This window comes from Pteronotus mesoamericanus, unplaced genomic scaffold (genome assembly GCF_021234165.1).
Source record: "Pteronotus mesoamericanus isolate MK-2021 breed Mesoamerican mustached bat unplaced genomic scaffold, CSHL_Meso_final contig_169, whole genome shotgun sequence".
In the NCBI taxonomy this organism is placed as follows: Eukaryota; Metazoa; Chordata; class Mammalia; order Chiroptera; family Mormoopidae; genus Pteronotus; species Pteronotus mesoamericanus.
This window is the reverse complement of record NW_026555068.1, coordinates 17,509,702-17,529,958: the sequence shown is the minus strand read 5'-3', so window position 1 is coordinate 17,529,958 and position 20,257 is coordinate 17,509,702. Positions and strand designations below refer to the sequence as shown.

The 20,257-nt window shown below is 37.8% G+C and overlaps 1 protein-coding gene across 5 annotated transcripts; it reads left to right on the top strand.

Annotated features, from left to right (window-relative positions):
• The first annotated feature begins 7 nt into the window (after positions 1-7).
• On the top strand, positions 8-18,929 carry CNOT7 (CCR4-NOT transcription complex subunit 7). 5 transcript variants are annotated; one of them, XM_054566106.1, is made up of 8 exons: positions 8-226; positions 1,130-1,180; positions 1,701-1,912; positions 3,721-3,914; positions 8,470-8,631; positions 11,392-11,536; positions 13,859-13,969; positions 15,523-18,929. In XM_054566106.1, exons 3-8 carry the CDS (start codon positions 1,796-1,798, stop codon positions 15,649-15,651), a joined length of 858 nt encoding a protein of 285 aa, XP_054422081.1. In that variant the 5' UTR covers positions 8-226; positions 1,130-1,180; positions 1,701-1,795; the 3' UTR covers positions 15,652-18,929. The 5 variants fall into 5 exon arrangements, with proteins under 5 accessions (XP_054422081.1, XP_054422084.1, XP_054422080.1 ...); XM_054566107.1 differs by lacking the exon at positions 8-226 and adding an exon at positions 458-727; XM_054566109.1 differs by lacking the exon at positions 1,130-1,180 and having other exon boundaries at positions 18,643-18,929.
• The last annotated feature ends 1,328 nt before the right edge of the window (positions 18,930-20,257 follow it).

Sequence of the window (20,257 nt, the reverse complement as noted above, 5' to 3'; positions counted from 1 at the left end):
TCCTCCCTCTCTGCGTGGCGCGTCATCATCGAGAGCCCCCGCCAGGACGTACGAGAGGCGACGGCGCAGCACGGTGCGGCGCAGCTCCGGCTCCCCTTCCCCCCTTGCAGGGCGAGAGGTGTCTATGGGGCGTCCGCTGCCGCCGCCGCTCCCGCCACCGCCGCCGCCGCTGGGTGCTGTCTCTATGGCGAGGAGGAGGAGGAGAAGCGCGAGCTCAGTGACACAAGTAGATCCTGCGTCTGCCGCAGACTGCGGGGGGGAGGGGCGCCTTGGGGAAGTGGAAAGGGGGTGGGGACAGGGAACCTGAGAGGGTGCGCGATGGCGCCAGCTGGAGCGCGGCTGGCGAAGCAAAGAGCTGGGTGGCGGGTCGGGGGGAGCGGGGGATGGTAACTAGGGCCTGGGGTTCGTCGGGGGGCTGGCGCAGAGTGATGACGGAAAGGCTTTGTACCTGGGGCTTTGCTGCGGTGGGAAGAAAATTGGGAGTGGAGGGCGGTGGCCTAGATCCTCCGCTCCTCGTATTCCTTCTTGCAGCAGAGCTTGGGAGTCAATCTGGCTCCAGTAATGGTTATCTTCACCCTGGCTCTCTGCCGGCCGAGAACGTTATCTATGACTTGAACGTTTCCCTACTGCCCTCTCTTTTCCTTGGGAGCCTGCAGTAAGGAGATGCTACCTGAAGTAATGAGGTCCCTGGTGCCTATTCGCTTCTGGAATTGCAATAGAAAGAGAGGTACAGACAGTGTTCAACTACAGAGTCTTTGCAAGGCGTGTGCGTAGCACAGTGGGAGGGTTATGAAGGATGAATCTCTTGGGTCTTTTCGTTTCCGTTCTCAGAGCGCTCGGTTATCTTTGTGACTGCCGAGTTTAGAAGGGACGGGAGGGGGGAATTCATAGTACCTTTTTTTTATTATTATTATCTTTGTTATCTTTTTTTTTTCAAGCTGTGCGAAAAGTGAAGGAGCATTTCCCTGCTCAAGAATCAATACTGATCTTTCGTGTTACCATATCCCATGAAACCAGTGTATATAGGGCAGAAACGTGAGATGTGTGTTTGGTAACCAGGAAAAATGCTCTGATGTTTAGGAAATGAGAAAGAAACCATCAGAAATGCCTTTCTTTCTCTCTCCTGCAGATATGAACATTCAAACAATCTCTGTGTCTGTTACTTATTTCTCAGAAAGAGGTTTGTTTTTGTTTTTTTTAAACTTGATTTAGTTTTGTCCCCTCCAATCGGGCTTACATAAATGTCAGTAAAGGAGATTTTTTAAATAAAATCACATTTTGAATGATCTGTTAATAAGGAATAAAAGGAAACTCTATTCTAGTAATTACTCTGTTCTAGTAATATCTGATATTCTCATGTGGGTATCGGTATTTCTCTTTTCACTTTTGTCTGAAAATGGATATCTTCACCAATTTTTATTCAGAGAGTGAGCTGGAATTCAGAGCAGTCTTTAATTAGTGAGCAGTGATTAGTATGTACAAGGGAAACACTATTTTGACCTAACTGATATGAGAACCAGGAAACCTCTTTTTCCCCTACGGATTAGCTGTGTGCCTTTAGGCAAGTCACTCTCTAAACTTTGATTTTCTGATGAATCAGGGACTTTGAATAAATAATCTCTTAGGTTTCTGTCAATTCAATTATTTATAACTCTGATTTCTTGTATAGCTGGATTTTATTTTGATTTTTATTTTGACAGGTACACAAATAAAGGATAAGGTATTTTATGAAACAGAATCTTCAATCAAGTATAACATTTTGATGCTTGGCAGCTAGACTCCTTGTGCCCTCACTATGCCAGCAGCAACGGTAGATCATAGCCAAAGAATTTGTGAAGTTTGGGCTTGCAACCTGGATGAAGAGATGAAGAAAATTCGTCAGGTTATTCGAAAGTATAATTACGTTGCTATGGTATGCCTATGATCAAATATCCTTAAAATGCTGTATATAAAAGAGGAAATTTTGAAATTCTTGAATTCAACCCTTATGGTTGATTTTATTTTTCTTTTAGGGATTAACTTAGTTATGAAAAGAAAACTTTGTCAGTGTCCTCCAACCAAAGATCACTGGGAACATACCTGTAATGTGACAAGTTGGGTTTATTACTCATTGGAGTGAGGGAAAATACATACCATTGGAGGACTCTTATGTCAGGTGGTTTTAGGTAGGGATTAAGGAAGCAGGACTTTGCTCTGGATTGGATGTTGTCAGGAAGCTTGGGTAATTCTATGATAGTGTATCTTAATAAGCCTTAACTACAATAGAACGATAGAAAGTGTAAGTCCAAAACTATAAAGAAGCAACAAGTCAGTCATTACCCAAGAAACAGGGATGTTTGGTCTATTTTGTGGTTTGGACAACGTATTTTTGTCTATGTTCCGTCATGATTACAGAGGGGCCTCGTCTGATGTTGAAGTGTGAAATTGTTTATACTCAATGGAAGAACATTAGGAGCTGGCTACGAGTGCCAGCTCAGCTCCTAGCAATACTTAGGCCTCACTGGTAGCACCAGATGGGCTCCATAAGCTAGGGAACTCTTGGATGTCTTTCTCAAACAAACAGGAAAAATCAGATCTCCCAGTGAAACATTGTTGATCTGCAGTTTTTTTGTTTGGCATTTATTTATTTATGTATTTATTTCTTTTTAAATTATCAGTAGAGTTCCGTGAACACACCGTGCTGTTAAATATCTCTGCTTTTGCATATACTATTCAATCTGCCTAGACTGTCTTGGATAACTATTTTGCTTCATTACTACTATATCTTGTACACCTGTAATAGCTTCTCTTTCGTTTTCTAGATAATTAGCTTTGTGAAGCACCTAGCATAACACATAGCATCCAATAAAGTGGTTATTGAGTTGGACTGAATTAAAAGAAGTTTTAATGTTTTTACTGTTTATAGTGACTTGATATTTAGAATTTCCTATTGGCTTCCTAATTTGAACTTTAGTGCTAAGTCGATATATCATTTTTTTCAATATTTTTAAAACAAGTAAATATGCTTCAGTGGGAAAGGACAAGTTGATTGGTTAAAATATGAATATTTGAGTGTGCATAGATAATGTTCAATTTAATAAAGATGTACTTACTCATAGTTAGAACTGAATTTTTTAATCCAATAGAAATGGCTAGTGATCATTTATTTCTCAGATGTTAAGGAGTGACAGCTTTGGAGACCTGATCAAATTCTACAGGAAAGATTGGGTGGCGTGCAGTTTTTGATGACAGGGTGTCCCTGGAGTACAGAGAGAGTTTTGTTTTAGCTGAAGAAATTAGGAGGGTTTGATGTTTAAATAAACCTCGCCTGAGAAAAGTGATTGGAAAGTATCATGCATTTCCCATTCTTTTTGACCAGTTTTTTATTGATTTTAACATTAGCATAGTTTCACATACCCCTCAAGAAATATCAATTTACGATTTTTTCCTCCTTTTTGGGAATAGAGTACTTGGTTACATTTAGCATGAGTATCTTATACATTATAATTTTTTACTGATATGATATTTAAAGTTAAGAAAAACTCATTAAGTTTGTAGAGTTTCATTTTATGGTTCCAAAAACCAATGTTCTTCTTAGTTATAAGGTACTTTGTAATGGAATATGTGTAGAATATCATCTATGACAGGATCCTTTGATTTGTGCCAAAAATTGGGTATTTATTCTAGGAATTTGTGGACTGTGGTTTTTAGTAAATAATGAATTTTAAAACTATTTTACAGGACACAGAGTTTCCAGGTGTGGTTGCAAGACCTATTGGAGAATTCAGGAGCAATGCTGACTATCAGTACCAACTATTGCGGTGTAATGTAGACTTGTTAAAGATAATTCAGCTAGGACTGACATTTATGAATGAGCAAGGAGAATACCCTCCAGGAACTTCAACTTGGCAATTTAATTTTAAATTTAATTTGACGTAAGTGGGAAATAAATATAACCCAAACTTTTGTGTTCTTTTTAGTTTAATTTTTGGAATTGATTTCCCTTGAGTATAGTGAATGAAATTCTAACTGAATATAGCGTAGTTATCCTGGAAATACTTAAAACTTAAAATTTCAGAGGTTAGGTTTCTTCTTTGTATTATAGGAGCAAAAAAAAAAAAAATTGAATAAAGAACACAGATTCATGTACTTTTTGAATTTTAGAAATGTTATATAAAAAGTATGACTGCCACTTTTTTGGAAATTTGGAAAACTTGGGTATTGAAAATACTTCTTAATAGAAAAAAATAATTAGAATGTTATTTCACTTCATTAGTTGTGCTTCATGTAAAGAGATTTTTATTACAGTCATACTCCATTTTATGAGTAGATTATATGTCAAAGGTGATAAAATATTTCTTGGAAACGGGTGCATTTTCCTTTCAGATCAGTGTTATATAGTGGTTACACTCTCAGGTCAGCCCACAAAATCTCTTATAACTTAACATACAGCAGAAGTAATAGTGTCCTTTAACCTGGTGTTTCTTTCAGAAACAGTTCAGAATCTGGCAGACTGTCTTCCAGAATCCAGTTCTAACTCAAGCCCTGGCTTAGAACCCAGTTTCCTTACTTGTAATATTTGTCTCTTATTGGTAGGAGTGGCCTTGATAGCTTAGGGACATTTAGACTGTCTTGGCCAAGGTCTGATTGTTTACAAACTGATGACGTTGAGGAATTGTTTAATACATTCAGAGCATATTACAATATTGCTGTGTCCTATTTGACAGGGTGTGCTTGTGTTACATAATGTAACATCTGATTTGAAAAATAGTAGAAGAAGATGTGGGACAATTGATGGTAGTGCCGATGTATGAACCTCCCATTCTCTGTAGAATAATGTGAAATTTAGCACTGAGGTTTAAAGAAAAGAGAGCTGATTATTTAGAGGGTAGTTTTGTCAGTGTTGCAATAGTGTGGCTTATAATTGCATTCTGTTTAGCCTTACTCTCTGTTTTACTGTGATGGATTCCAAAAAGTACTCTCCGGATCCTCGTAAAGAGTGGGGGGGAAAAAAAAAACTTGTCTCTTTGAAACTGATAATAACCTTTTATAAGCACTAAGCTCTGAAACACAGAAAATAGCTTTTTATCTTTTTCCCAAAAGAACACTTTTTAAAATTATTTCTTTATCGTTTCATTTGTTTCACGCTGCTTTTTTCTAAACCGGTCATTATTAGAACATTGTTTTTAACTAAGATACTGTTGTGATCTCAGTACGTGAGTAGGATATGACCCATCAGTGTCTCAGTTTTGGTAAAATCGACATTTTTCTTATCTAGAAACAACTTTGTTCTAATAATAACTGCTTTGTTATACAATCTCTGAAAGACATGTTTCTTAGAGGGCTACTGTACATTTGCTGTACAATTTCTTCTAGTGTTAACATCTTGGGAGATGTTTAAGGAGAAGAATATCATGAAAAATATTAAGTAGAAAAGGTCAGTTGGAAGATAAATTGGTATTACCTAATGTGTAGACAGAGCACCTTGAACAAGAATCTTAGATATTTTGAAGCAAGATGGAAATTCACTTTTTATTATGTTCCTTGAATGAATGTGTCTGCAGCTGTGCTGGGCACCAGGGATATAGAATTGAGGAAAGTTGGTCATGGTCATTATAACTTAGTGTTCCCGGAACTCTTCTCTCTGTTCCCTATTTCTAAAGTCCAAGAATTAGACTTTTTAGAAGCTGATTGATATATGAGCATTATTTGCAAACTGAACTTGGGGGTGATAAGTGTAGAAAAATTGAAGTGGGATATCGACGAGCTTGTGAAGAAGAAAAGAAAGCCATGCGCAGAAGCCCACTGACGAGTCAAAAGAGATGAGAGTGAGTTTTATATAGCCATCAATTTGATGGTTGTAGTCATTGATATTTGAGAGAGTCATTTGAACATTGTGATAGAGGTAACGGGACCCTGGCTTCCGTGGCACCAGAGAGGAAGGCTTCCTTTAAGGGAAGTTGGCAGTGCAGAGGAGGAGAGTACTGTAAATAGAAGGGCCAAAAATCACACAAAGGTGGCTTGTGTTTTGTTTTACAGGTAACACGCAGGCATTTGAAGATTATAGAACAGTTGTCAGGTTGGGAATTGCAGGCTGTTCACATTTTTCATTGCCTTTGCAGATTTGGGGGCATCTTTGTGTTCTTACCAGTTTGAGTTGATTAAATATTAAGTTTAGTAATCATCTGTTATTTGCAACAATCTGTATTCCAGTCAGTTTACCTCTTAGCTTACTTGCGATTTTCAGCATAGTTTAAAAAACGTAAAATTCGTGGTGAGCCAAGAGTGCATAGATATTGGAGGGTATTTCCAAACTGTAAAATCTAAAAGTGTGAATTTGTGTGATAGGCTAAGTTTGAATTTGTAGGTAGAAGTCATTTCCATACATTTACTGAATGTAGCATACCTAGGTGAGTTTGTTTCTAACTTTAGGATATTATTTAAGATGGACAGTGTTGTACTTCTCTCTTGGAAAAATGTTTTTAGAGATTTGTACATGGCTTTCATTTCTGTTCGGTTATCATAGCTGCGTATTTTGTCACCGTAAACTTCAGTAGTTGGTTAGTGTTAGGAGGGATCACTTTACTGTTCATTGCTGTGCTGAACAGATCGATCTTATCAGTAAACTAGCCCTGGCACCCACAGCAAATCTTATAAATAAACAATGTTTAAGCTACTTATTTGCATATTTTAATTCTTTCCTACAGTTGCTAGCATTTTTGAGGGTGAGGAAGGCAGGGTGGAATGATTTCAGAACTTGACATGGACACCCTGGAGGGACAGTCTGTTGATTTAAAGAGTTGAGTCATAACAGTTAGGGAGTTTCCCTTGCCACACGAAGTATATTTTATCCTAGATGGGGGGGTTCCCACTCATCTCTTCCTAATTATGTGGATATTACGAAGCATGGAATTTGTTCCAAATGATAAAATAACTTAGCCCAGTGAAATTTAGGTGACAGCACATTAACTTATCTGAATTGTGCTATATGAACTATGCAGAAAAAAATAATTTATATACCTACTTTGTTTACCAACTCGATCATAAACACCTGAGGTAGTCACTCCTGTCTCCCTCCTGAGCACCGGGATTGCGTAGGTCTGGGTGTGGGACCGAGGAATCCGTGTTTCCTGTTGGCGCTCTGGGTAAAGCCACCATTGGGTGCGTTTGGGAAATACTGGTTTGAACAGTCCAACACCCGCTGTTCCTCATCACATATTTTTTGGTTTGATGATATAACATTGAACAAAACAGACAAAAATGATCGCCCGCTTGAAGCTTACACTCTGGTTGAAAGAGAGACAATAAACTAAAAGCAAGCACATGGCCCAGAATAATGTGAGTCTGGAGACAGATAGGCCTTTGGTTGCTTCTGTTGCTAACACGTGCCTCCCCTGTGATCTGTTGTTTAATGAAAAAACTTGTATTGGGCTTATTCAGATAATATTCTTGAAGGGTTTTCCAGGAAAAATTTTGACAGTGATTGTTGTGGTTTTTCCGGTTTTAAATATTTCAGTAGCTAGTTTTATTTTTCAAAGATATTTGTAAGCAAATTGATTTCCAGAGAAGAGACTGTAAGAGTACATTTTGGCTCAAGTGTTATGTTCCTTTCCATTTAATCAGTTTTGTTAAAGATTCTATTAGATGGTCTTTTGCTAGAAGATGGAAAGCAGTATCTTTATAATTTAAAAAGTAAATAAAAAGAAAAGTCTAATGGACACTGCACAAAACACTTTTCATCCTTAGAAACATACACCCTCCTTTTGATCACTTATTTAATTTAATATTTTGGACACATGTGTATGCTTAGAAAGTCAAGCCTTGAAGGATTTGTTTATTACATTTTCGTTCCCTGGCTTGAAGTCTGGAAGGTAGTCTAGGGTTAGGGCTGTTAGGAGGCGAAAATGATGCCGCGATAACAGAGCCCTTTGGTCAGTTTCCTGCACACGGGGGCCATTTGAAAGGGTAACTGTTAGTAAGAGGAGGCACGTCCTTTCTCTTCAGTGCAGAGTGCAGTTCACCTCAGCCGTGTCAGCGATTCCCGCTGTCCCTCTGGGGCTGCGGGAGCAGGTAGGGAGCTCAGGCCCCCGGCCCGGGGCCGCAGCTGCACCCGCCAGCGTGAAGGTGGCTGAGAGCCCCGGAAAAGGACGTGGCTGTTAGCGCTGTGGTGCTAGTGAATAGGAGACCCTTTTCACAAACCCAGTTACGTTTGTTTAACTTTGCAAGATTAATGAAATTGAGTTCATAGACAAGATTAAAATCTCACCGTTTGACTGTTTGGGATGGTTATTTAATGTGTGCACACTTTTCTGAAATTACAGCCTTTATATTTAAATTGTATTTTCTTTCCATACATGTGAGACATTGGAACAACTGGACTGCAGCCAGTCCGCTTTTTTTGTCTGTGGCATTGTAGTTGTAGATGTAAGTTGAGAAAAACAGTCTGAAGCGTGGCACTTTTGAATGTTGTGTTTCTTCTCCTCCTGCCAGGGAAGACATGTATGCCCAAGACTCTATAGAGCTACTAACAACATCTGGTATCCAGTTTAAAAAACATGAAGAGGAAGGAATTGAGACCCAGTACTTTGCAGAACTTCTTATGACATCGGGAGTGGTCCTCTGTGAAGGGGTCAAGTGGTTATCATTTCATAGGTAAAAAGATTGCACTGAAAATGGCATGTGTATTTTTGCCACACAAAGCCTCACATTGCAACAGTCTTGAGTGAAGTGCTTAAATGAAATAAATAAATGGGAAAAGGTAAACAAACAAAAAAAATGGCATATGTGTTACCATTTCCTGGCTGCTTCACACTTGGCTTGGGTCACTGAAACAGCGACTGGAAGAAACAGCCACTGAATAGCAGTCCCCTAACGCTTCCAAGACTGGCGTTGGTCTACGTAAAGGCTAGTGATACAGGGTCCATTTTTACCCCGTGAGAGAGACAGCCTTGCATAGTGGGAAAATGGACCGTGGTTTAAGGGCAGCAGAGCCCTTTGGAATCTGTTACTTGCAGTCATTTAATAGGACCCAACCTGAATGAAACTTTTCATTCATGAAGACATACTTACTATCTACCATAGGCCTCGTGCTGCGATAAAATTCTAGGGATTAAGATACGAACAAAACATTAAAATCCTTATCCTCAGAGTTTACCTTCTGGAGAGGGTAGGCACACAATTGTTTTAAGTGATGAAATTTTTATGATGGTTCGTTGGATGGTGATAAGTGCTATGGAGGAAAAAAGCAAAATGCTAGGGGTATGTGTGTCGTACAGATCAACATTTCAACCAGTGCTTTGCTCACAGTAAGTCCTCAGAAAGTGGGTTTTAAATTCTTTGTTATTAAATACAACCAGATTGTTAGAATTTCTAGTAAGGAAATTAGTTTCATTTGTAAATATAGATTGGGTGAGAGAGAGAGAATGCCTGTTTAAGTAAATTGACTTACACTGGCAGCCAAGAGACTTAAGAGTGGCCTTGGTTATGATTTTATTTGGCCTTGTTTTTTTTTGTATTATGCAGGTGTTAACGTCCTTATACTTGATCCCCTTCCCCCCCTCCTTTTTTTTAAAGAAGAGTCTCCCACATGCTTTACCATGTCAGCCCTGACCTCTGGCATCGTTAGAGTGAAGGGCTGCTTGTGTTGTCAACTCTGACGCAGCACTGATCAGTAATGGAGACACTGACCGAGCTAATTCTTGCCTGTCGTCTTCTCTATTCCCCTCCACTTGAGCCTGTATCTCAGGAAACAAAACTTAAGTCTCTGTTAATTTGAGGAACGTTTTTGAGTTCTTTTTTTACTTTCCTGGTCAGAAGGCTACAAAAGAATGGGAAAGAATTGTCCCGCCCTTTGACTATATGTAACCTGGTTTCTCATTCAAAAAATATTGTGAACAAATACTATGTACTAGGCACTGGAGATAGTAAGATGACCAAAAACCAGAAAGGGCTCATGTCTTAGAGTTGAGTCTAGATCAGACTCTGATATATTTGAGTACTTCTCAACATAGGTTAAGATTTTATTCTACAAAATATCATTAAATATTTTTCATATAATCTATCTCTAGAGGATAAATACTAATTTAAGAAATGTATCAATCCTAAACTCTAATATAATTTACTTATACTGGTATTGAGCAAATGCTGTATTGACTTATATTTTAGGCCTACAGCAGAGTACTTTCTTGCCAACTACCAGAAATTTAAAGGTTTCTGCTATTTATTGTTTATACCTTGATATTTCTAAGTGGTCTTCCATGGTAAAGCTTTTTTTTTTTTCTCTTCTAGATTAGAAGTAAAATTCCTTTTTATTTTTTTATTATATTCTCTTATCATTTCCCCCCCGTACCCTTTTCCACCTCCATCCACCCCGTAACCCCCAACAGAAGTAAAGTTCTGAATATGAAGTAGAAATTTTATTTTGTATCCTCCCCAGAAGATATGTTAATAATATACCTCATCAACTGTTGAGTTCCAGCTATGTATAGTAAAGAAACAATATTTTTTAAAAGTGATTTCTGCCTTTTAAATTAGTGGAGAAAACAATGCATGCATTTTAAAAGGTAGCACAAGGGAACAACTTGTGTTAGGAATGTGTGGGAGGCGGGCCCTTTGGGAAAGGCATCTGTCCGGGGCCCTCGGAAGAAAGGTAGACGGGGAGGAGGGTGTGTGATTGTGGCGCAGGAGTGTAGGGAGTGGCAAAGCTGAGGACAAGGCCACACAGTAGGCACAGAGGACCTTGATTTGAGGGGACTTTGTATTTTGTTCTCTAGATTGTTCTTAGCCTTTGCTGCCTTCACTCATTTTATGTGCAACATTCCCGTTAGTGTCTCTTGGGGAGCCATCATGAGATAGGAATAGAATTTTGAGGAAAGAGAGTACTTACTAATAAAGTCACTTAAAGGAAGTGAATATACTTTGGTAGAGAAAAACTCTGGGTTTTTGACGTATGTAAAAGATGGGAGGATTTGCATTATTTTTTGCCTTCTGAGTGCTGTTTCTCTTGCTACCTTTTGACAGTTTTGGCCAATTTTTCATTTATCTTTGTTTTGTCATTTCCATAGTTACTTAAATGTTTAGACATCTACTACAGGCAGCTTGATACTCTCCTTGAAGAGTTCCTCTATTCAGGGATCAGCAAAATAGTAGTTTAGTGACTATAGGCTTAGGATAGTACTAGAGATTTGCATGTTGACACCTGAGTGATGAAGTGACAAGGTCTGTGTAAGATGATGACATTTTCTCGTTGTAATTGTGAACATGTTTATTTTCTGTTTTTGTGCACTTTTTTTTCCTTTGGTCAGTTCCTTTTTTGCCTACAGTGTGACTCACTTAAAATTTGTACCAGAAAAGGTTTTTTCATCTCTATGGTATTTATAGCCCCTCTTCTGTATTCTTTTAACCCTTTTGTAGTGGTTATGACTTTGGCTACTTAATCAAAATCCTGACCAATTCTAACTTGCCTGAAGAAGAACTTGACTTCTTCGAGATCCTTCGATTGTTTTTTCCTGTCATTTATGATGTGAAGTACCTCATGAAGAGCTGCAAAAATCTCAAAGTAAGGCTTCCAGTGGCTTTATCTGTAATCAGCACACAATTCAGACGGAGTGACTGGCACACAGGGCACTATGCTGGGATGTGGATTCAGACTCTATTTTTGAGTTTTATGTTAAGTGCAGTTACATTATCTGGTCATTGATTCTTTTTCTTGCATAAATAATGCTTTATTGGAAATTCTTTAGCAACGCTTTAATATGTATTGGCAGAGTAAGTTTTTAGTAAAGTTCGAAGTAGGGATCAGGTTTTTGTCATTGCTTGCCAGATTGAAAATCCTAAACCAGCACAGAAAACTGTGAGGCTTTCCTGCACATAAGTGCAAGTTTTCACTCTCCCAACATGCACATAATCTGTCCGTGCAAGATAGACTCCAAGGTGGCCAGCAATGTGCAGATACAGTCAGTAGTGTGCAAGTTTCTCCTTCAGCTGATGTTTGCTAGAGATTATTTTGTTGGGTCTAATCATAGGATCATGTTTCAGCGATTGAATTACATAGCTAAAAGGGGTTTTTTTTTTCTCCCCAGCCCAAAGATGTTGACCTGTAGTCCTGTAGTAAATAAACATTCTATCTGGACAATAACTTACATTCTGACATTGCTTAACTTGTGTAATAATTTGTTACTTCTGAACATTAATTTTTTTATTAAAGAGAAATTTCTTTAATAAGGAAAAGTGCTCCTTTAGTTGGAGAACGAATTCACTCCTGATGGCGCAGGCTCCAAGTAATACAGTGGTTTTATTGTTTAGGTGTGTTTGTGTTGAAGCTTTGACCAAAAAAATAAAATAAAATAAAATAAAATAAATAGGTAAAGTGATTGCTTTATAGAACCTACATCAAGTTTGATCAAGTTTTCTCCTCACCAGGTTTTTAGAAGTGCAAGTAAAGTTACTCCTTTAGGAGCTGGTAAAAACTTTAAGAGCATTACATTTACACAGAAAGATTTTAGGAATTGAATAGAAAACTTTGCTTTGACATAGGAGCCAAAAATCATACGAGAAAGAGTCTTTTGGGAAAGTTTTAAGAAAGACTACTTCATGTTTGTAGCACCTAAAAGCAGCATAATTCTGTACCATTTAAACAGACTTTTAGCTGTGACTCGAATGAACTTTCAGTAGGATATCCTTACTACTCTAGAATCTCAGTTTGTGCCCTGAAAGTAGCACATGCTGAGAATCCAAGACCTGAATGTTTTAATATAGCTTTAGAAATGCCTTTTAAAATTGATACTGGTATAATGACAGTTTTTGGAAGCAGAGAACCAAATTATTGCTTGTCGTGTATGTTACTGGAAAATTCCTAAGTATAGTAGATACTCTGAATATATCCTAAGTGACCTGGTGTGATAAAATTGAGGTTCGTGATAAAGGTGCTTTTTGACCTTTGGTCCACCGTACTGAATGACCCCATTCTTTTGCTCTCCTAAGCAGCTGTAAGTGATACCTAATTCTCATGCTATTTTTAGCACAGAAGCAACTGCTGTGCAAAGCACTGTTTTAAGCCTGATGAACAGAAGGGCTGGTTTGCTAGCAGTGGCCTTTAAAATTTAGAGAGGGATTTCTTTACATCTGTTTTGTTTTTTCCCCTGATCTCGCTTTGCTTTCTTTCCTTTCTCTTCTCCCGTCGTCCCCCATTGTTATTCCTCCCTCCCCCCGCCGTCGTCCCTCCTTCCCTCCCTTCCTCTCCTCTTTCGTTTTTTCTCTTCCTTTTTTCACTCTCATCATTTTCTTTTTTAATCCTATCAATGTTAACCTAGGCAGGTTGTTAGCAGACCCTTACAAGGAGCTGAAGTATAAAAACAGACTCTCTTTTTAACCAGCAAAACCATAGTTAAGCTCTTCGTGCATTCTTATTTGATTAGTCATAATAGCCTTGTTTTATACAAACTACTTAGATGAAACTATTTATAGATTGATTACTGAGAAGTGTAAGAAAATTTGAAAGTAACTACCTACGATCAGTTTTATAATAATTGATCAATGGACAGATTGTGCATGTACTCGTTGTTACCCTGTATATCTGTTACCTTGTACAGGCTCTGCTTCCCCCATATCTTTAAGAAAGTTATTTGCTCTCACATGCTTTAAAGCATATGATAAAAATTTGCCCAATTAAGATCTAATTTTCTATTAAATTATCAACTTCACCCACTTTCAACAGTACATTAGCAGTTCACATTCTCTGGTGTTTTCCAATCTTCATAAGGTCCTTGTGTGTATACATTCTAAAGTTCATTTGTATTGTGGTCATTGTCTAAGTTACGTAATTTGTGAATTCAGGCATTGTAGTGTTTCTCTTTTGACAGGCAATTTTTCTGTCTTCCAGGGCGGTTTACAGGAGGTTGCCGAACAGTTAGAGCTGGAACGGATAGGACCCCAGCATCAGGCAGGATCTGATTCCTTGCTCACAGGAATGGCCTTTTTCAAAATGAGAGAAGTATGAAGACATCAGTGCCTTTTTCTCTCGGTTGTTAGGTTGAGAACATTAAAAATCTCATGGCAAAGTTTTGGGGCAATAAGTGCTTACTAAGTAAAGATATAATTAGAGGTATCATATAGGTCATATTTACCACATTTGAGTGAAAGTATTTAAAAGGAAGTCATTTTGAAATGTAGTTCAGAAGGAAATGAAAAAATAAGTTCTTCGGAGACTAAAATACTTAATTTAAATTACCGTAGAAATCATGAATGTCCAACCATGTTGTTCTTAGGGTAGAAAACAGGCCAGAGGCTAGTAAGTTTTATCCAGGCCCTGTATATTACTACTAGGGGAACTCCAGCATTCTCTCCATAGACGTGTTAGTGTGCTGTCAGTCCAAGGAATCTGCTCATATGTTCAGTTTCCTCTGGCTTTGTGTTACCATAGGCATTAAACTGCTGGTAAAAATGTTATTTGCTCATTCCATTTTTTCAGTACTTTGTGGATTTATAGAGTAGGACTCATGCTTTTTAGTAGATTGAGTCTCTTACCAAGAGGTTTTTGAATTCCAAAGGGGTTAAATAAGATTTGAAGTAATTGAATCAGAAATCGTATTGAGCAGACCTTCCCTAAGTGGTAAAAGGCAGAGATAAATTCTTCAAACATAAGAAGTTAGGTATGGAAGAAAGAAATTTAATTGGAGCCTTGCTATAGGTAAAATGCAAAGAAAAAAGTTTTTTGTGCAAAAACAAAATAGAATGGACTTTTGCTCACAAAGAAAGTTCCCCTTTTTGCGAAATACTAAATTCTTTTGAGTATATCCTAAAAGAATTGACTAAGAAGTCGTTTGGAAATTTAAGATTTTGTAGAAATGTATTAATAGTAGAAAGCATTAATAGCTGTTTTGCCAAGTAGTATTGATTCAAAAGTGATTTGGACACTTCATGAAAGTAAATACTTTCATATTTTGTACTCCTTTCCAGTTCTGCATTAGAGAACTAAACAACCTTTTGGATGTTCAGTTTTGCATTTTAAAAAAATACCCTAATAATTTGGTTAATGGTGGACTTTTTGCTACTAATTTGTTGTCTTTATTTTTCTTTGCTTTTTCAAGGATAGTAACCAAGTGTGAATATTCAGATTTTACTGTCCAGAACATGTCTAGTCTTTGGTGGTATTAGCCAACTTAGATTTGCACGTAGACTCCAGGCTGCTACCTGAACTGCCTCCCCGCCCACCATTGGCTGTTTTCATTCTTACTCATGAGCACTGTTAAAGTAGTAGAATGGAAATGTCTGCCATTTTTCCATGATTACAGATTCTCGTAAAAATGGTCTAAATGTTGAAAGAAAAGACGTGTATATACAACTTTTTGAAGTCTTTTTCTTCGGTCTCTTTTGGGCTCTGTCCTTCCTGAGAACCTCAGTCTTACTGAACTTAGAGGAGCACCATAGAAAGAGCTGTCATTGTAGTTCATGAGCAGTCAGTACTTTCATTGCTGAAATATAAATTATCAGTGGTACCTTTTGGTTAAAATTATCTTTTTTTTTTTTTCCAAAATTCCTTTTTAGATGTTCTTTGAAGATCATATTGATGATGCCAAATATTGTGGTCATTTGTATGGCCTTGGTTCTGGTTCATCCTATGTACAGAATGGCACAGGGAATGCATATGAAGAGGAAGCCAACAAGCAGTCATGACATGAAATAGTCCTTTTTATTTTATTTGAGCTACACACATGCTTGTATATAGGTTTTATCTCTGGTTGAATCCCTTGAACAACAGACAGAACTTTTTTTTCTTTCATATCCCATTTTATTTTTTGTCTTTCAGTACTAAGTATGACCATTCCTATTTCAGAGCTTAAATAGAAAAGCATTCAGGTTAAATCTGGCCTTAACTTAATATCCTTGTTAGCAGGCGTGTGTGGCAGAGTGGGAAAGCTGCATCATATAAACTTGACCGACTTGAGCTTGGCTTGTGTTTCCCTTTTCTAAATTAACTAGCACTGACTGTAATTTATTTCCTTGTTTCATGTCTCCCTTCCATTCTGCAGGAGTTTTAGCTTTTTGAGATTGCGGACCATCAATTTTGCACTTTAGAGAGTGATTCTGACTCAGATCCTCTGTTTTAGCAGAAAATTTTCTTGCTCTTAGCTGGAAAAATGACCATCTGCCAACTTACAAAGTATTTACTTGTTTTTGACCCGTGAAATATATAGCACATACATTGTGCAAGTGGTTGATTCAACAAGACTACAAAAAAAAAAAAAAAAAGACAAAAAACTACTGAGAAGCTTAATAACTGCTGTTTCTGTACGTAGTGTTTAATCTTCCAAGCACATCTAGTGTCTGTCAGTTTCTAATTGGCATGTGTAGGCTGCTCTATGACTGGAGAACTTTTCAAACCAGCTTTACACCCTTCAGGAAAATTCCTTGTCTGTGATTGGATGTTTGTTGTCTGCCAGAAAACTGGCCTCCACCGATGTTGAAGCTGCAGGTTTTTGATAGCACACTTCCCTTGATCTGCTTCTTTTTATCCCATCACTGTTCACCCTTATTTTAAATTTTTTTAAATTTTATAGCCATACTTACGAGCTCTTGTTGTTGATTCCACAAATCAATTTCATTAAAGTCCAAAGATAGCAAATCTTTAGGTATATTTTGTACCAAATTAAATTAGGAGACAAAAATTGTGCTTTCATAGTTGTTAACAAAAATAAAGAATAGAGAGATTTGGTGCACAATAAAATACAAAAATATATGTGTTAGCTATGTGTGTTTATGGAATACACATATAGCTAATAAAATTACCTGAGGAGTGTAATGTTTGTTTATTTTTTGTGTATATCTTTGCAATCTATTTTATATATATTGACAAAAGAGACTGTGAAATATTTAGCCATGCAGAATATGTGACTAGACCAGAGCATGTGTAGGAAGACATTTTGGTAATCATTAATTCTACCCGGAAATTATGGACTGCAAGTTATGATGTGTGTTATCTACACTTCAATCAGTAATATTAGCAAATCTCCAAATGTTAGCCAGATGGGTGTGTTTTCCTTGTACATTCTTTATTCATGGTATTACAGTGCTGTAACTGGGTGGTCCTTTTTAAACAAAACATTATTTGCAAAACAGAGGGTATTATTTGTTTTTAAAGCTTTTGTAAATAAAGGCTTCAGAAATGTTTTCTTATATATGTTGATGACTGGTAATTTTGTTTTGGAAATATTTATTTGGGGGATATATTTTTTTAAAAAGTTTGGGCAACTGAACAGGACTCAGTAACTTCATTAATTATAGCTAATTACTGAAAAATAAGTCTGCGCCTTCTGCGTTCTGACAGTGTTGGCTTGCCCTTTATGCATACCTCAGCTAGATGCTAAGAACTGATTTCTGTCTCTGCAGGAACGCATTCATTCTGAAAGACAAAGTAAATGCACTTGACATAACAATGGCAGCTTTGTAAAGCTGATGCAGTATAGCAGATGTCTAATTATTTCCTTTTGATCACCTCAAAAAAAAAAAAGTGCATTTTGAATAGCCACATAGTTGCTGAATTTCATAGTTTGTGTCAGTTTTAGTTTCTGTCTCTAAGAAGTGATTATTTTATGATTTCTATAAGAGAAACATTGTGACCTTTACTAAATCTAGCTTTTGGATAAAAGATACGAGGCTGATACATTTTTAATATTCCTGAGCCATTAATTCCAGACTCACTATACCTGGTAAATGGAGAGCAAGGGCCCCCAAACCAAGGCCTGCAGGCCCAAGCCGGCGGGACGCCTGTCGGTGTGGCTGACCAGAGGAGAATGGATGGCTTTTACAGTTTTAAAGTTGTTGGGAAGGAATATGTTCTGACATGTGAAAAGCATACGAAATGTAAATTTTAGTGCCCATAAAGGCAGCTTCATTGGAGTACAGCCACACTCGTTTACATACGCTGACCACGGGTCGCCCTGCAGTGGGGGAACCGAGTAGTTGCTGCAGAAACTGCCTGTGGCGTTCCCGTCGTCTCTCCTTTCTGCGTGGTGTGCCGCAAAAGCGGGGACGTAGATGCAGGCCCTGACAGCGTTTGGAGGGTACCGCACTATTTTACTGTCCTTTCTGTTACTGATTCATACCAGTTGTGTCTTACGAAAAGTGCACTTTGAATGGTGTGTTTTTAAGGCGCATTGAAGTATGGATTATCTTATCAAATGATATCTTGCCGTGACACCGTATGCTAAAAAATACCACAGATGTTGACACAACCAGGCTAAAGTCTCATCTTAATAATCCCAACTCTTGGGAAAGCAATATTCAGGAGAATTAGAAACTTGAAGATGGAATAACTCATCACACCATTTCACAAAAATTAAAAATGAAAATGTGGCTGCAGCCAGAGGACATTTGCAGGTGGCCTGCCAGTTGGCCAGGCAAAGCCACTTAACCGATGGTGAGTTATACCATGTTTCTCCAATGCAGTAGCCCAGAGAGGTGTGTCTAGAGAAAGTAAAACAGCCTTTTGATAAGAACAGTTGCTTAAAGAATGAGAACATTCACACAATCAAATTAATTATAAAACACAAATGATCATGGGTGTTTTTCTTGGTCCGTTAACAAGCCAGTAGTGTCCAGCTCTTACTTGAAAAATCAATGCCTAGTTGGAAGTGACTGAAGAATTAGTTTCTGTTGTACTAACAGGCTGTGGAACAACTACAGGTGTGAATGTTTTCAAGAAGTGGAGGAGCTAGCAAGTCAGTACAGCCCGAAGTGGGATCTACCAAGACGGGATACAACTGATGGTGGTAAAAATACACGTGGAGCGAAGTGCGGTTGATCACATTTAAAAACGCGAAAATGGACTAAGGTGTTTGGGTTTGGCGGGGGCCCATTTCACTGTGTCATGCACCTTTGTTTTATTTTCTTCTAAACAAGAATTAACATTGTTCATTGTTAGCCGGTGTCTTTTATTCCTGCAAAGATCATGTAGAAAGAGTAAATAAAATCATGATTTAGCTGTATCGACGTATACAGACTTTCCTTCAGTTGATTCGTTATGACTGTTCTGGGACACATTCGTATCATCTACTTCCTGCCTAGGTGTCGTTTTTAAAGAACTTGAAAACATGTTTGTGCGGTATACTAGGATTGGTTATGTCATTAAGGCTGCAGTTTTTAAATACTCAACTTGTACACAAATGTTTGGTTAGCCCATTGAAGATGTCTTGAATACTAGGCATGAGAAGACTGCACATACGGATAGGAAAAGACATGAAATCTGACCTCCGGCAACGCCTTACTTTTCATAGCTGAATCATAGAACTGAAGCTTTCCGTGGTATTCTTTAATTCAGCATCGGCAGAATTCTACTTTGGCAAATTGTTTTTTCTCAATGTAATTAAGCACCTTTATCTGTCAAAACAAATATTAATAAATTCAGGTCAGGCTTGAGCTCCTTACACTGTTAAACTTTCTCTGGAAGATGTGCATCAATCATGGAACAGTACTGTCTGTCCTTTATGAGCAATGAGTTCCTTTATGTAGCATAAATCAGAATTTAAAGTCATTAATCAAAGGGCCCCCTTTGGTTTAATTGGTACTCAGAAATAAGTCAACAGATGAATGATCTTAACCTCCCTGTCTGCCCTGCCCACCCTCCCCCACTGTAAACTAAATACAGAAATAACAACTGGCTATGAGCAAGAACATCAAATATCTATCATTCAGCATTTGTCACCAGTTTGTTTTTGCTGTCACTTCAGTGGAAAGGGGCTGCAAATGATTTCAAGTCTGTATTTGCACTGCTCAGACTCAATAATTTAAAACTTTTTGTTGGCATAAATACAATTTGTAGGCTGTCAGAGATTGAGCTCTCAGTTAACCTAGATTGCATTATGGCAGAGCATCTTACATCCTCTTTTGTTTGAGGATAGAAAAAAGTGTTTCAGAGCCTCCTACTATGTTGGGAGATAGACCATGATTTTGATCTATAGAAGCTCCTTTGAAACCAGCCTAGTTGAACTCATCCCTTCATTGACAAATCCTTCAAGGCAAAGAGAAAAAGGAAAGTGCACGGTCTGGACCATTATAAAGTAGAACACAATTTCCTGTGTACTGTAACAACATTAGGTTCTTCGGTAATTCTAAAGGAACTATAGCAAGGGAACAGACTGCTTAGTTTTAAGATCAAAAACTTTAATGTCGGCATGTGTTTAATGCTTTTAATAAGTGACATGATCAAATTGCTAAAATGTCAGTGAAAGTTAGAATCTGAATTTTTACCAAGATGAGGTTTAAAAAAATTCTAGTTGTACCA

What these genes read in the sequence shown, in the direction of transcription:
- CNOT7 (XM_054566105.1), top strand. Translation starts at nt 1,796, where the DNA reads ATGCCAGCAGCAACGGTAGATCATAGCCAAAGAATTTGTGAAGTTTGG. An exon ending in AGTATAATTACGTTGCTATG is followed by an intron (nt 1,913 to 3,720) that starts GTATGCCTATGA and finishes ACTATTTTACAG; the next exon opens with GACACAGAGTTTCCAGGTGT. An exon ending in CCTTTTTCAAAATGAGAGAA is followed by an intron (nt 13,970 to 15,522) that starts GTATGAAGACAT and finishes ATTCCTTTTTAG; the next exon opens with ATGTTCTTTGAAGATCATAT.